The 17,796-nt window shown below is 37.6% G+C and overlaps 1 protein-coding gene across 2 annotated transcripts; it reads left to right on the forward strand.

Moving 5' to 3' along the window:
* The first annotated feature begins 13,299 nt into the window (after positions 1-13,299).
* Positions 13,300-17,338, forward strand: LOC120485534 (uncharacterized). 2 transcript variants are annotated; one of them, XM_039681357.2, is made up of 3 exons: positions 13,300-13,357; positions 13,977-14,113; positions 14,794-17,338. In XM_039681357.2, exons 2-3 carry the CDS (start codon positions 14,029-14,031, stop codon positions 15,921-15,923), a joined length of 1,215 nt encoding a protein of 404 aa, XP_039537291.2. In that variant the 5' UTR covers positions 13,300-13,357; positions 13,977-14,028; the 3' UTR covers positions 15,924-17,338. The 2 variants fall into 2 exon arrangements, with proteins under 2 accessions (XP_039537291.2, XP_039537292.2); XM_039681358.2 differs by lacking the exon at positions 13,977-14,113 and having other exon boundaries at positions 13,308-13,357.
* Positions 17,339-17,796: the final 458 nt, after the last annotated feature.

Raw genomic sequence — 17,796 nt, forward strand, 5'->3', positions numbered from 1 at the left:
AATGAAGGGGTGACACTCTAAAATATCAATGTGCAAATAAGAATGTCCATACAGATCGCCTCATGTCGTGGGGGCGCTCTTCTTAGAACAACATGATGAAACACGGCAACTAAATCCAAATAATTCACAATGTTTTATTACAGTATTGTTCTCTTTATAATGATATGTAACATGACAGTCCAAATCTGGAATGGAATAAAGAACCATTTATTTTCAATAAAGACCATAATATTCAACACCATGTCTTAAGTGTGTGTTTGCTAGCATGTCCATTGACAAAGGATGCTTCATTCTTGAATACCATGGAGAGTTACTTTCCAAAGAGATCCAAATAAGACAGAATAAATACAATGGAACAGAAAATACCTTCTTGTTTCGCTTTGATTAGAATGGAAGAAAATGGTGGTAGGTTTTGGGAACCATTTTGACTGACTTTTTTTGACTTACTGATTGGAAACAAATTTCATGTTTTCCTCTCTCCCATTTTAGCATTGATGCCTCAAAATAAGCTGGGAGACTCGTGAACGAAAATTACAAGTCTTTTAATTGTAAAATGAGAAAAAATAGGTATTGAAGGCAAACCTCTGTTTGTTTTCAATTAAAGATAGCTTTAGGAAAAGAATTAACTTACAACTACGGAGATTCAAACCGGCCATCGCGTATTTTGGTAATTAGGTCTCTGTTTTAGTTTGTGTTGGTATTGTTGAGTTATGTGTTGGTTGACTTTGTGTGTTGTATTACCTAATGAACAGAAAAAAACAACTTTATTGGTCTCTAGACTGTCTATTAAATAATCAGACACAGAATTGCATAGTGCAGTCACACACAATTTTTTTTTGTTGTTGAAATGGCCTTCAAATATTGCAAGCATGTTCTATCTTTACAGATGAACCGAGCAGCCCCTCACAGTGAGGAGAACGCACCATCAGAAGAGTTCATGCCTGCCTATCAAAATAAACAGGAGTCCCAAGCCAACTGAACAGCTAGACATTTTTGATTTAAGCTAAGCTCTTGATCTTCTAATAAGGCACAACAGGCATATTGATCCATTTAGACCCTCCGTAGAATTTCAAATATAATCTATTTTAAGGCTGGTTTACACGGGACGATTTTTAAAATTGTCTGCCGATTTTCCAAACCTAAGAGAGACCCCACACACAGCGATAAAAAATCACGGGTCTAACAGTTTTGGTCGTACGGTGTGTGGTGCGCAGCCACACGACAAAATCAACACATCACACAGGAACCGATTTGACTCCTGAGCATTCCCAGGACAGACGGAATATCTTGCAAAATCCCTCGAGATCAAACGTGACTTCAGAGTAAACAATCATGGCGGACGAAGAGGATGCAGCGGCGAGAGTGTGTGTAGTTTGTTTTCAACGGAAAAAAAAACGTTCTCAAAAGAAAAGGCGATGGCCAAAGAAGTGGAGACAACACGAGCATGGACTATACTTGCTACATCATGATAGAAATATCCTCATCAATGTCCTCAATGCGCCTCGTCACCTCGCTTTCTGATTGGCTACATGCCACATTTCACAGGCTGCATGCTCGTTCGTCCACGGGGGACACCACACACAAGGAGAAATCGGGCCATAAAAATCCAGCATGTTGGATATCCCCGATTCTCAAGAGCAGACTCTCGAGTAGAATATTAAAAACTGTTCATGACCGTCCTGCAGCCAGCTCCTGTCGGCTGCTCATTGCAACCATAGACAGTAAAAGAACGTACAGAGCTGCAGTATGCTACGTAGGCGGCAAGGCGTGAATTTCATTCATTCTTTAATTCCTGAAAAGGAGGCTCAGGCTGCGGTCCTGGGACCCGATGAACTTGTAGCTAAAAAGCAAAAATGTCTCTGCAGGTATCAGGAGGGCTGGGTAGGGAAATGTGGGATGTGACGTCAGGCTGCATGCTTGCAGAAAACTACATATAACTAACAGCACAACTGTACAGACTAACATTTTGGTCTCATCCTTCTTTCGACAGGAGGATGATTCTATGTATAACCTCTGTGTTCAGCTGTGTGACCCACTAACAGTCACACAGATCCCCAGGGTTCGGATTACAAAGTGGCTTTCGGGGAGCCCTATAGACCTTTCTCACAACTTCCGTATTTGTGACCGGAAATACGCAATTGTCGTGGTAATCTTCTCCCGCTCCATTCATAACAGATTGCGCCGCAGGCAACTAGTTTGAATTGTTGCGTACCGATCTTTTTTGTTATTCCCAAAAGCAGCCATACCTGTCGTTTTCATTCCTTCCCTCGTCAGTTCCCTGTCGATGAAGTTCGACGGAAATGGATTCAGGCAATCTGGCGGGATGTTATTGATCCTGTGATCCTCTGTACTTCTCATGTCACCATTCACTAAGCCGTCATTGTTTGTTTATTTTTTATGATTTGTGTATTTTTGAAGTAACGTTAGTTCATGTTCAACTTTATTAAGATATTTGTATCCAGCGGAATAAGCACATAAAAATATACACCACAATGTAAACAAGATAAATAAGAACACACAACAGTGGGCTACATATAAATTTAAAATATTAATATATACCATTCTGAGTATTTAACAATCTGAGTGTACAAGGGATAAATTAATATTTGTATAAATTTTTCTTCATCTTTGATCGTTCTATAGCAACAGCAGTGCAAAAAATTCATTACCTAGAGGATAACTGTTGAATAAAACTGACAGACTTCTTTCTGGTATTCACATCAAAATGCAGTTTATTGTAAATAATACTCCCTAAATATTAATAACTTTTTTCACACACTCCACCTTCTTACCTTTAATGAACGTATATTGGGAAGAATGAGCTTCAGTTCTGAAATCAATATTTGGTCTTAGATCAGCTGCAGCTAAGCATCACCACAGCAATTTACAAAGTCATCAACAACTGGTCTATGACAAGTTTACATTTTTTCGAAGTTTTGAAGACTCTCTGATCAATTTTTTCCTCCCAGAGTAGGTTTTTCTGATGTGTCGACAGTTGACGGGAACTCCGTTTCCACAACGATTACATATTTCCGGTTTTTGTGAAAAAGGTCTATTTTCCGATCCTCCCTGACTGACTTTAACGCTTTTGGGGCATGTTCGGGCATTTAAAACAATAGTGTGATGCAAAACAGGTTCGTTGTGTGTGGGTGATGGAAGGTCGTGACAGGGTCGGCGACAGCTGGAACTTGTGCACATTTATTTACAAGGCTCTTTTACAGCACATGGTCGCGCTCAAATAACATCAACTCAAAAATCAAAAAGGCAACAGAAACGGATGATAATTAATAGGCTACTATTTCCGCTGGATACAGCTTTTAGAAGTCACTTTGGCCTCGTTTACACTGCATCAAGTGACCCAAATCCGATTTTTCCTCTCATGTGGCACAGATCAGATATGACCGTTGAACGTGTAAGCAGGAAAAAAAACGCATGGATTCCGATTTTCTCAGAACGGATTCAGGCCTCATTCATATGTGGTAATAAATCGGATATGAATGATATGAATCGCATTTGCGTGTGCCATGTAAGCAGACAAATCGGATATTCCCCGGTAATGCGAGTCGTTCGTCATTAAAAAGTTTGCGATTATAGGCGCGATGGAAGAAAGGATACACACAGTGGGGCAATGTGGAGGTTTCATGTCTTTTGAGTGTTTGGGGTGAAGAGTGCAGGCAAAAATGCAGGGTTGTTACAGAAATAAATCAGTTCTTGAAGATAGTTCATGAGAAATGATGCATCGTTTTAAGTGCTCGTGGCTAGAGCCTCCTCTTTTTTTCTCTGCCGTACGAGACCAATGTTTTGATGACTTATTGAAATATTGTGGATAAAAAACACTGGATAATTGTATTCGCTTCTGCGTCCATTGAATTTCGTGCTGTTTTGCTTATTTTCCCTGGGTCAGAACGTCTGCATTTGGTAGTTTCAGCAGTGTATAGTGTAAATGTAAAAATCGGATATGGGTCACTTTTAAAAGATGATGTAAGCAGGTCGTCAAAAAAATCGGACATAGTCAGAAAATCGGATTTGGGCATCAAGACCTGCAGTGTAAATGCAGCCTTACTCTCAGGATACGTGCACGAGCTCCCAGTCTCTCTCACACACTAATGTCAGCACGGCCCGCTTATATGTGGTCTCCTAACCCCAATTACTGAAATTACAGACAGGTGTTTGTCATTTGAACTTGACCCACTTATTCACCGCTCTGCTCCGTCCCCGCTCTCCCGCTACAGTCTTCGCTGAACCACGCCCATTGCATTTATTAGTGGAGACAGATGTTCGGAAATAGGAATGTAATGAGCGCATAAACACTGACACATTTTAATATCATCATTAATTTCAGGAACCTTAATGTACAGAAAATCAAAATCTATATGCGACACAAAAATGGACTGTGTTTTAGAGTTCCCCCTAAATGTCTCAAAGTAGGCTTTCAGGAGAGCCCAGGGGCCTCATTTATAAAACTTTGCGTAGGATTTGAGTCAGAAGTGGCGTACGGATGAAACATAGGACGTGCGTACACACATAAATATTCAGATTTATAAAACCGTGTGCACGCACATCCTACGCATTTTTCCCTTCATAAATCACAATCAATTCTAAATGTAGCGCAGCTTTTGCAGCTTCATGTCACGCCCATAGTTGCCCATAAATAGTCCTTGAAACCCCCACAAGTTAATATTCATCAATTGCGAAATCATGTTAAACACAGAGAGGAATTTAAAAAAAACGTAACTTCACTCAATTTGAAGTAGAAGTTATCGTTGGCGAGGTGGAAAAGAGGAGAAAAATGTTGGAGGGCACGGTGTGCATTACTACGTAATGCCAAAAAGGCAGAATGGCAAAAGGTTGCAGACGCCGTAAATGCTGTAGCCTCACAACCTTGGACTGTGGCCAACTAGTCATTAATTCAATTAGAGAGGTGGCCAAGGAGTTGGGCGAAATGAAGACTGTCCTAACTGAAATAAACTGCACAATAAGAGAATTCTTGAATAAATAATATATTTTTTCCACACCTTTTGTAGTGAAGATGATGGGTTCACTCCGAATCCTTCCATTTAATCGCCACATCTTCTAAGAGCGCAATATCAGCCATTGTGTGTCATTATACACATTGTGATGGGGCTTTTTACATCCATTTAATTCTGCATCTGACAAGCTACGGATGTCGGTTATAATCTACTTGGAAATGGGAAATAGTTAAGCACAAATGTCATTTCTTGCAGTTTGTTTTATTTTATCAAAAATAAAACAGACTAAAGGCATATGCATGAATATCACAATTCCGTAGCTGATGAAGATATTTTTACGATGAAAACAACTTTCACCTGTGGACAAATAATACATCTATCTATTTATCGATCTATCTATATATCTCCCTAATTATCTATCTATCTATCTGACTGACTATCTAATTGCTATTCACCTTTTTCACGGGACGCGAAACTACCCGTCCTGCTTTGCGCGTGCGCGTTGGCAGGATGCTCGAAACTTCCGGTTCGCATGTTGACGCGTTTAGTTTAGGCGTTATTGGACAGCTCTGAAACGAAAGTTGTAATCTGTTTTATATATATGCAATATCCATAATGGCAACAAGCAATGGTAACATTAGTTCGCGGTGGCAGCACGGGCAAGACTATTTAACGAAGACCCTAAACAACATAACTTTGTCTGTCCCTCATCCTACGAAGCTAACAAGCGCCACCTCCTGGATTGATGATATGAGTCAATGGCCAGCAGTCACATATGTTGACATAATTAATTATCTTGTTTTGTCTGAGGGTGTCGACGGCGAGGAGCTTAGAAATTATAAAAGCACGAAGGCATACAATTACTTACACAGTAATAAAATTGGTCGAATTCTGTCCCATAATCATCAGCAGTTCACTTTCTTAAAAGCGGAGGTAGAGCCCAGTCAGACAATAAATAAACCCAATCACATCGCGTGGGTTATGGTACAAACTAACGGAGTAGTGGAAACAGCTGGATGCTCCTGTGTAGCTGGCCCTGGTAGGTCTTGTAGCCATGCTGCTGCTGTGTTGTGGAAGGTGGGTATTTATAAATACCGTACACTGCTAGCCTGGCTTAACAAACAGCAACTAAGTTACATTTAAATAGTCTGTGCAGCATGGTTCAACATGAGTACATTTTTACAAAGCAATATTTAAACTATAATAAATGTAAATTATAAAAAATAATACATGTAAAAATAAATATATTATTTATATTATATTCTGATTTTTGAAAGGTGCAGAATGCAGTGGTGTGACAGGGATATCTTGCACTGATGAACAGCGTAGATGTAATGCAGGGACCAAAAGAAATCATGAACAGAAAAGTTTTTTTAGTTTTCTGTAGCTGTTGTGACAGCCTTTAACGGCACAAATTCTACCAGAGCCGCCACTATTTGCCATCACTCGTAACTGCGTTTAGCTGACGACAATTACTTAACGGAAGTTGAGAGCATCTTACCGGAAGTCACTCGCCGCTATGGCGCCCCCCACGAAGAAGTGAGGAAAAAGGTGAATATCTGCTTCGTTAGACGCACATATTGGCGAGAATATCAGTTTTGTACATTATTTCGTTCTGTTTACCATCTTATTTATGAGGATGAATTGTATATGCCAATATTATTGCAGAACATATTTCACTTTCTTTTTGGAAATATGTGTTAATTTGCATTTCTGTTGCAGTTCGTGTAGGCTGTTAATTGTAGGACTTGCTTTGTGAAGTCTTCGTGTTATTTATGAGAGGCAGTATTGCCATTTATTTTACACAACCGTCTACAGTTTCACACACTTTCACGTGTTTTTTCCAACTGGCGACGGTGTCGCCATTTCTCATTTCACCCGTTTTTGTGCGTACGCCTGGGTCAGAGCTTGCATGAAGGACCGCACATTTTACCGTCAAGTTTGCTTTTTATAAATACCAACTATTGCGTAGAGAGCGGCGTACGCCTTCTTTTGTGCGTACGTAACGTTTATAAATGAGGCCCCAGGTCCTTTTCAGGGGAGCCAAGCTCCCCTTAGCTCCCCCATAATTCGAACACTGCAGATCCCTTGACTGTGCAATAAAGTTAACGCCAAAACTGTATTGTGACTCGGCTATAGCTAAACACATTTTCTGCGGTCGCACAAAAGCAGAAGCACTTGTCACAAACATACTGGCACCACTCGCGTCTGACTTCTCCCAGAGCCTTGAGTCAAAGGACACATCATTTTCTATTGCAACTGATGCCTCTAATAAAGGCAATGTGAAAACATTCCCCATCTCAGAAAGATTCTGGACCCCCGAGCAGGGTATCCAAAACAGGGTTCTGGATTTCTTCGAACAGGCAGCCGAGAGCACAGATGCCTTCACAGACACCTTACTGGAGAAGTTAGAAGAACAAAAACTCAGCATCCATAACGTATCGGTCTTCTCAGCTGACAATGTGGCTGTGAATTACGGCAGAAAGCACTCCATTTACCAAAATCTAAAACGACACGAGTTTTTTTATTGGAAACATTATAAGCAAAGAAGAAAACAGTCACAGTATAGAACAAATAAATGGAAAGGCAAAAAGACACGAGACAGGGGTAAATAACTAATCAGAAAAGTTTACATATCAAAAGAAAATATTAAAAGACTTACATTTTTCAATTGTTTTTAAAGCCTTCTTGGTACATGAGCTAGAGATAATCCCAAAGTAATGTTGAACTTGCAAGCATTTCTAGCGCTTGCAAGTACAACTTCTAGTGCTTGCAAGTACAACATTTTTTATTATACCGTCATTTAATCAAAACATCATAAAAATCATGAATTTAATTAGAAAAATTCTGAAGTAATTTGTCTACTTATTTCAGTCAGATCCCCTTCTCTGATACAAATCCTGTCAGAATATATTTTATTATACTGCCATTTTATCATAACATCATAAAAATCATGAATTTAATTAGAAAAAATATATTTTCTGAAGTAATTAATCCATTTATTTCAGTCAGATCCCCTTCTTAAAACGGGGAGCGACGACGGCAGATCGAGAGAGAAACAGGCCTGATTTTATGAAGTTTTTTTTCTGTTGTGTGTAACGTTACAGCAGTCGTCAATGAGGGGCTGCTGGCTTATAATTTCGGTTTGTATTTGTTAATTTTACTATTAAAATGTTTGAATGTTCGCCTGTTCCTGCCTCCTTCTTTCCACAACAACAAACCCCGTTCACGTTACATTGGCAAACTTTAAGTGAATTACTCCTAGTTTGTATTTATTTCTGTTCGCAGGTGATTAACTGCATGTTACCTGGATGTTTAGTCAGGCGAAACTATCACAACACAAACGTCCGTGTGCTCGTCTGATTCAGAGATTTCCTCCAGGAGAAATTGCCATCGTTGAAATTCTCTGCAGCAGACGGGCTGTGTCCGTAGGCCGTAGCACGCAGCGAGAGCACGGGCACCAGCAAGTTTCTTCCGTCATTGTCATAACTTACTATCTCCACAGCACTTGTTAGCTTAGCTTCCAAACAAGATGGCGGATATTGATTTCAGTTTCTGCAAGTGAAGTCCCACCCACTGATCTGTAATAGCCCAGACAGCAAACTGACATTGAATCAACGTGGAAACGACGTCTCTCATGACATTGAAACAACGTTGATTTGCTCATCGAATTAACGTTGAACCAACGTCAGACGCAGCATTCTTCAAAGCTAAATGAAATCGAAAATTGGTTTGCTTTCATAACGTTGAAACAACGCGTTGATTTCAAGTTGATTTTCCGTTAGTTTTGAAAGAATGACGCGTCTGACGTTGGTTCAACGTTAATTCGATGAGCAAAACAATGTCAGATCAACGTTGTTTCGATGTCATATTTCCACGTTGATTCAATGTCAGTTTGCTATCTGGGAGGCTTGTAGGGTGAGTGGGTCCCACACCCTGGCATAATAATGAGCTAATGTACTGTATGTAGTTCTAAAGATTTTATTGAAATATGACTTTCTGCTTATCGTGACGCAAAATGACGATTTTTACATCACGATAAGCAGAAAGTAAAACACTTAAATCCTTATTTCTCCCATCTCAGGGGAAAATAAGGGAATAAACCATGACCATTCAAAAATATGACTGGGTTTCTAAAGATACAAAGCTTAATGCAAATGGGTGAAGTGACCCTTTAAAATATTCACAAATTAATATGGGAAAAAATACAGATTTTACTGTTTTTCGAATGCCAAATCAGAACCTGGAAATGATATTTCCCACAGCGCTGTATGTATAGGTGAGTTATTATAAATGCATCTGAAAAAATAATGAGCTAAAAACATAATCTTCGGATGCACCTTTAGAGAGAACTGCACCTTTTTAATACGGATTACATACTCAGAAGGTATTAGTTTACGATTCGAATTTGTTCTTTTTAAAGTGGACATTTAAAGCTTTAGTCTACAAAGGTTATATATTGTTTCAGTTCTTGCGCTCCAGTTCATGAAGATCATAAAGCGTGCCTGATTGTTTTATTTTATTTTACAAAAGTACAACGTTTTCTTGTTATTGTGACATTACGCAAATAAAAGTAGTTGCGAATAATGTATTATTATTTTCTGTGTAACCAGAAATGATAGAGTATTTTAAGTTGATTCCACTGTTGATGGGAAAATGCAAGTGTTCAGAGCGCGCCTGCGCCTGTTTGCCATCCAGTGTGCGCTCCAAACTCCGCACACACATTTGGATAATGGTCAAAATCAAGTGTTTATTTGTGATAATCTTTGGGATGAGACTGTGTTGCTTTATTATAGGAGACATTTGAAGTACGTATGAGTCATTAATATTTTTAACTTATGTTTCATATACTAGCATATAACCGAAGCTGTAGATTGTAAATTTAAACATTTCTCGTTCTTAATGTTTTTTTTAGTTAGCTTACATAGTAGCATAGCATACAGCTATCCAATCAGGTTTACCTCAGCTTATACTGCCTTCGAAATGCAATTATAATTGTCACTATTTTTTATCTTAATAATCAGCACGATATGTTGTACAAACTTTATTATTAAAAGAATCATGTAACGTTAACAATGTTAAGTTGTGTTTATTATTATTTGTCTTATTAACAGTTTATCCATTAAAAAAAATACAGAATGTTAGCTATGTTTTTGTGTACAGAATGAATTGGTTGTCTAGCCTTGATTACAGGATAGTGTAATAAAATTACTGAATCACAAATCTTAATGTAACTTCATATAATAATCTTTTATTTTTTATCTTAATTAATGAAAGAAATTGCATTTTCAAGTATCTTTTAAGCAATAAGGCATAATACATCTTTTTTAAATTACATGCATGTCATTTTGTTTACTAATTCATATGATTTATGACATAATTATTTCTTAAAACAGAACATCACACAATACAATAACATTCAATGCAATACAATTAGTGAACCAAAACAGGCTATAAAAAATACAATTTGATGAAATTACACAATACAATACAAAATGAATTCAACTGAATTATGAGATGTAATGGATTACATTTTTATTAACACAAAACTATGTGTTATAAAACTTATAGAACTTTTTATTAACGCAAAATGAACATAATTTTCGGACATTTATAGAGTTTTTTTTTTAAGTACACAACAATAAAGAGCAGCTTTAAACGAACATACAGTAGTGCGTCTTTAATTTCCTAAATACTTTTGTGATAGTCCTCTGGCTACACAGTGTAAAGATACAATGTTTCAAAAGTTTTACCTTTCACTAAACATATTTTGATATATCGAAATCATTTTCCATTGTGATTTCCTGTATATCTAAATATGTTTAGTGAAAGGTAAAACTTCCGAAATCTCTGTGTAAACAATGAGTGACGTACACATGCAAGCGATCACTTCTGGCGCATGCGCAGACTGAAGCGCCCATGCCTTCAGATCAGTTGGACATGGCTGTGATTACACAAGGTAAAAACGATATAAATACTGTTCGTTTTCTCACACAAACCGCTCGTTTCGTGTCTTAGGCCATCAATGTGTACTTACATTTATGAATCATAAAATGGTGTTTAATTTGGACTTCTCTCTGCATGCTCTTTGACGTGGACCCCCTAAACCTGCATTACATGACTGATAGACAACAGTTTGACCGAAAAATATCAAAATTGGAAATACTGTGGAAACAAAGACATCTACATCTTGGATGCCCTTGAGGTAAGCTAAAACATATCAAAAATTAATTTCAAAGTGAACTATCCCTTTAATAGCAAAATATTGAAACATCTGTTTATCCATGCTACTCCCTTTAAGGAGTCCAGAGATTACAAAAATATCAGTCTACACATGCGTTTTATATTTAACATTAGGGAAATAGTCATGCATTCATGAAAAAAATCTTTAACTTTTAGAAGGCAAAATATATATATTTTTTTGTAATTCTGTGAATTACACTGTGCAAATCGGATGAGGAAGGTTTGGCTCTCCACAGAACATAAAATATTCATTTTCATGAATGTGATCATTTATGTTTGGGCCTTTTTTGGCCCTAAAATTCCCGATTCAACCTTTAAGTTTGAACCACTGTATTCACATGGACTATTTTAACGATTTCTTTACTATCTTTCTGGGCCTCAATTACGTTTCAATTACGTTGTTATCAATGGAGGGGTCAGAAAGCTTTCAGATTTCATCAAAAATCTCTTCATTTGTGTTCCGGAGATGAATGAAGGCCTTACGGGTTTGAAATGACATGAGTAATTAATGACTGAAATTTCATTTTTGGAGTGAACTATCGCTTTAAAACCTACAAACTGAGAACAAAATAACAGCAGAACTATTGCTAAAAATATTTACTTTTTTTTTTTTTACATGGTTCTAAGTTCTAATCTGAGGGAAAGTAAACTTTATAATAATAATAAAAATAAAAAACGATATAAAAGATGGAGAACGATATAAAAGATGGTTGTGATGTGCACAATCGGCGCTGCGTCATAGAATGTCTCTTAATAGGTTCACGCCCACTTTTGGGGGAAAACAAACTAGACTCCCCTTAGACCATATTCAGAGCAGCGCCATGTATGAAAGTAAGGCTGTGAGGGATAGACTTACCGTGTTTCCAATGGCATCTGCTGTAAAAAGCTGAATAAAGCGGCTAGATTACTTACAATTTTCCACAGCTTGCATTGTCAGGAGTTTTTTGTCAACTGACATTTCTTGGAAAGATATTTTTCCAGTGTTTCATGAGCAGAACAATCCGAAAACACATTAAATAACAATACAGCCCATTGAAGAGATGCATGTCTATCCCTCACAGCCTCGCTTTCATTCTCATTAAAAATCAAAGATGGCACTGCCGTGAATAAGGCGTATAGACTTCAATACAAAATAACAGCGTCCGTACACAGCCGACAGGCGTAAATAACTTAAGTCATCACTTGTCAAGTAATGTAAAACATGTCAAGTAATTATATGTCCACCCTGCCTGCCATAGAGCGTGAAAGATACATACACAAACTTAATTTGGCCAATTTAAAAATATGTCACTTTATTCTCCCAGCATCAAATTGGTGTAACAACCCCATCCAGTGGCCAGAGGTGTCTTACCTCATGTCTTACCTCACTTATTTAATTGTACCTCATCGAGTCACCAGGTAAGCCCCTGAATGATTTTATTTCGTTTTTTAAAGTAAAAAACCTTAATGTATATATGCATTGGTTTTGTTTAAATTCCAGTCAAGGGTATTTATGTTTATGTAAATTTATCAATTTTTCTAGATATTGTAACTGATTTGCCAAGAAGTAGTGATGGAAGTTTGGTGAATCAAGCCCCCCATGTGATTTTTTTTATAGTGTTGAAAGTGATATTCTGTTTTTTTTTTTGTTTTTCCAATAAAATTGTGTTGTTAATGAATTGAGGGTTTCACACTCGATGAGTGTGAGTGGGTGTTTAGTCCAGCGTTTGTATTCGTCTTCAATTTTCTTTAAAATGTGTGGTGTGGTGTGGTGTAATTGAGGCTGAAAAGCTCTGACAGCCTGGGGGAAATCTGGATCCCTAAGTACTTGATGTGGCCTGTGTTAAGGTGAAATAAATTGTCCTGAGCTCCAGAATCCCATACATCATCTGAAAGTGGTAATAAAATTGACTTGTTCCAATTGAACAAAACAAATAGTAGATTAGATGTGGTTCATTGTTTTAACAACATGCATTTAAGTGTATTTCAACAAGAATTCAACTCTGAACGCCGCTGACATATTACTTTTATGTGGATTTCTACTGTCTATGGGATTTCTATGCACTTTTTTGGTTTTAGCATGTGAACGGGACTTTTATTTTGGAGTGGCGAAATGACGTCAGAAGCCTGCGCTCCTGCATCTGTTGTAATTCGGTTGGAGAAAGGTTTGTGTTCAAAGCATTTAAAGTGTTTTAATCGCTTAGGTAATTGATTCGTTTTAGCAAAAACTTTTAAATTATTATTTCATCATTTAATGTATCATTTTAATCCTTTATAATATATTAATGGATGTGATTCTTCTGAGTCAAGCGCAATCATTCGTGAGAAAGGGTCATATTTCTTATGTTGAGTCTTATTTCTCACCCTATATCGTGAATCAGTTTATCTTAAAAATAAATTTGGTCACTGGCAAGTAGTGATAAGAGAAAGGGAGCTTTTTATAACTCAAAAGTCAACTGAATCAATTGCTAGTTAAAACCGATTCACTGATTCAAATCGCTCGAATCAACGCGCACTGACGTCACCCTCTGGTCAAAAAAGTGAACATGGAGCATAAAAAACTTTGTTTAATGTTAACTTTTACTTACCAGTAGGAACTGTTTTCTGAAAGTGTTGTCTACTAAATATAATCTATTTGGTAATCTAAATCATAGCTAAATATATTTGTGCTCTTTAAATAATTTTAAGTGTATGTTTTGAGGTACACTTAGCTGATTGAGTGACTCACAGAGATTTAGTGTGGATTTTATTGTACTTTCTATTAATTATTCATATCTTAAACAGAAAAACTCCTAGTGAAAACTCCTAGAGATCCACGTCACTTACTATTATAAAGATGGCATTTATTAAAGAGGAGAGTGAAGACATGAAGATTGAAAAAACATTCAGTGTGAAACAAGAAGAAACTGAGGAACAAAAAGGTTGGTTTCATTCTTAGCGTTGTATGCATAGCCTACATTAGTGTGCCATCCTGATCATGTACACATGCATGTGTATCGTGCCTTAAAATGTCTGAGGCAAAAATGTTTTAACAAGCAACCTATTTTAGTCTAATAGCACTTTTTAGTCTAATAGAAATCTAATAGCACTTTAAGATAGATGCAGCTGGCTGTGATCAGATACCATAAGCATGTCATTTGTAACTTTAATAAGCACAGATTCTGCGCTATGATCTGGCTTAAACGAAAACTGAAATTTTCCACAATTATCCATACTGTTTCTCTGCAAATCTGAACATAGGTGAGAGGCAGAGGTGTAAAGTCCAGGTTCAGAAAGTCAAAGTCGTTCTCAGTATTTTGTTCCAATCACCTTGATTAACTAATCAGCACGATTTCAGCCATGAGATTAGTTAAATCATCTGGCTGAGTTCATGGGTGGAATAAACAATAATTTCTCTTGGGTATGATTATTTATTTAATTTTTTTGATAAGGGGTTTTAAAACTGCTAGTTAGAAAGTTTTTGGGGATGTGTCCTGAAGAACGTTAAGAGCTAACAAAATATTGAGAAGTACATGCTGTTGGTTTTGATGCTTTGTTTTGATGTCTGTTGCTTTGTCCCATTTAACTGCGGTTCATTTGTATTTGTCTTTTTTCAACTTAGACTTGATGGTGCTTAAAGAAGAGAGTCAAAAATTGAATGAAGAAGAAGATCAGGATGAGAGTCATAATGATTTCATAATTGGAGAAAAATCTTCTAGTTGCTCACAGACTGAAAAGACTTTCTCACAAATAAGAAGTCAGAATACAGCAACTAGAAGTTATTTCTCTTGCACTCAATGCGGAAAGGGTTTCAATCAACTTGGAAACCTGAATGTCCATATGAGAATTCACACTGGTGAGAAGCCGTTCACCTGCCAACATTGTGGAAAAAGTTTCACTGAAAAAGGAAACCTCAATAAACACATGAGGATTCACACCGGAGAGAGCCCGTTCACTTGCCAACAATGTGGGAAAAGTTTCACTCAAAACAACAGCCTTAAAGCTCACATGAGATCTCACAATGGAGAGAAGCCTTTCGCCTGCCAACAATGTGGAAAAAGTTTCACTCAAAAAGACAGTCTTAAAGTCCACATGAGAATTCACAATGGGGAGAACCTTTTCACCTGCCAACACTGTGGCAAATGTTTCATTCGAAAAGCATGCCTTCAAAGCCACATACGAATTCACACTGGAGAGAAACCTTTCACCTGCCCTCAATGTGGAAAAAGTTTTAAACATAGATCAACAATTAATTCCCACATGAAGATTCACACTGGAGAGAAGCCGTTCACATGTGATCAATGTGGAAATAGTTTTAGACATAAAGTAAACCTTAATACCCACATGAGGACTCACTCTAGAGAGGACTGTTTTACATGCCATCAGTGTGAAATGATTTTCACAGACAGTGATCACCTTAAGAATCATGTAATAACTCACATTGGAGAGAAGCCTTTCATGTGCCATCACTGTGGAAAGACTTGCTCAAACAAAACAAACCTTAATGTTCACATGAGAACCCACACTGGAGAGAAACCTTTCACGTGTCCTCAGTGTGGAAAGAGTTTCACACTTAAAGAAAGCCTTAGGACTCACATAAGATCTCACACTGGAGAGAAGCCTTTCACGTGTCTTCAGTGTGGAAAGAGTTTTGCATATCGAGTGGACCTGAAACGCCATTTGCAAACTCATTCTGAACTAAAACTGCAGGAAAAGGAGCAATTTCAAACATCACCTATGGAGACCATTTAATTGTGGTCTAATAGAAAGATTCTTTTGCCATTAGTTTAGAGATACACCTGAAAGGTCAAATGTGAGACTCTATTTTTGTTTTAATTCCCTGGAAATGTAAAGAGATTCACACAGACACATATTTTTCTGCTGACAATCCATCAATATATCTGTCTTCAGTGAAAATGATATGTTTGTGAATTACTGATTGTATGTTGATTTCTGCATAGATTTCTCATAAAATGTGTTCTCACCTTTGGCTAAGCCACGCCCTAGGATGTAGATTGACCAATCACAGCCCAGCCAAGAACCAGCTCCCACAGAGGTCCGACAGTTTTTCCACAGCGCTCCATTGACTTTCAACACAGGCGTCTCATATTTTTGGTCTCCGTCGAAGTTTTATCCAAAATATGGTTAAACGTTGTGCCTGGGGCATTTGCAACACAGATACGCGTTTCCCAGAGAGGTTTGAGGGGGTGTCCGTTTTTCCCTTCCCAAAACCGAAGTCAAATCCTGACAATCCTGTCCTCAGTCAGCTAAACCCCACAAAGATCAACAAGCACATCTTTTTTTACTTCTAACCTTACTGTGAGTGTGAAGTTATACTAGTTAGAGCGTTTTATAATGTTTTAGGTTATGATTTCGGTTCTCATACTGGTTGTTGATACGCTAGCACACGCTGCTAATAAATACTACGTTATACTGTCCTTGTGTAGGCTGTTCGCTATATAATAACGATTATATATGAATAAAGACCTACCCAGCTTTGGTAGAACAGTGTTGCTCCCTGATATTGTTAGTCCCAGCCTCCGTCTTGATTAGTAGAAAATGCGGTGGTTCATTTTTTGACTGTGACCGGTAACGTTATGCTTTTGCCTCTATTTTGGATGCCTTGTTGTTTCTTGCATTTGTATGTCTTGAATATAGCCTTCGAACGCATATTACAGCCCCTACTTCTATTGGACACTTTATTTGCTGCTTTATAAAAGTTTGATAACATTTCAGCAGGAAGAGCTGTTACAGCATAAGCCATGCAGAGCGCAGATGAAGTTTGACGTATGTAGCAACAGTAACTAAGGGGGGCGGGGCTTAGCCAAAGGTGAATTACAGACAAACGCACATGACTACAGTAATAACACAAACAGATGTACCTTGCATATTTTGATTGAATACATTGAGTAATGCTTAACAGTGCAGGGTGGAGAAAGCAAATTTATTACAAGGGGTCATAAATTGAGAAATCTAAATTTCCTTGATCTTTTAACATGTAAGTACACTGTACTGTATTAACAGCCTGTAGCAGCAAAAACAAACAAAAATAACGAGTTTATTCGACTATTTTTTTCTTCCTTGTAGGCCAGAACGAGACTTCCTTATAGATTTCCACGACGCATGCGCGAGATTTGCGATCTGCGTACACTGCTTACACTACTTCAGATCGCAATTCTCGCGCATGCGTCGTGGAAATCTAAGGAAGTCTCGTTCTAGCCTACAAGGAAGAAAAGAAATAGTCGAATAAACTCGTTATTTTTGTTTGTTTTTTCGCACAAAAAGTATTCGCGTCGCTTGATAAACATATAGTTGAGCCACGGTAGTCACTTGGGATATTTAAACATTTTCTTCATTGACTTTCTGGGCCGTCAAGAGCCAGTCCCTTAGGAGCCAATGTGGTAGTTATACAGCTCTCAAATTTAATCAAAAATATCTTCATTTGTGTTCCGAAGACGAACGAAGGTCTTACGGGGTTGGTACAGCATGGGGGTGAGTAATTAATGACTTAATTTTCATTTTTGGGTGAACTAACCCTTAAAGTTATGATTATAAAATAAATCTGTGAATCTACAACATGAAATCAATATGTTGGTCAATCATGTCTTCTGAATAATATTGTAAT

This window comes from Pimephales promelas, chromosome 24, assembly GCF_988280905.1.
Source record: "Pimephales promelas chromosome 24, fPimPro1.hap1.1, whole genome shotgun sequence".
Classification (NCBI taxonomy): Eukaryota; Metazoa; Chordata; class Actinopteri; order Cypriniformes; family Leuciscidae; genus Pimephales; species Pimephales promelas.

Bases quoted from the DNA above. Each gene is read 5' to 3' on its own strand.
- LOC120485534 (XM_039681357.2), top strand. From the start codon at position 14,029: ATGGCATTTATTAAAGAGGAGAGTGAAGACATGAAGATTGAAAAAACA. The intron at 14,114-14,793 runs GTTGGTTTCATT...TTTTCAACTTAG, and splicing joins AGAAACTGAGGAACAAAAAG to ACTTGATGGTGCTTAAAGAA.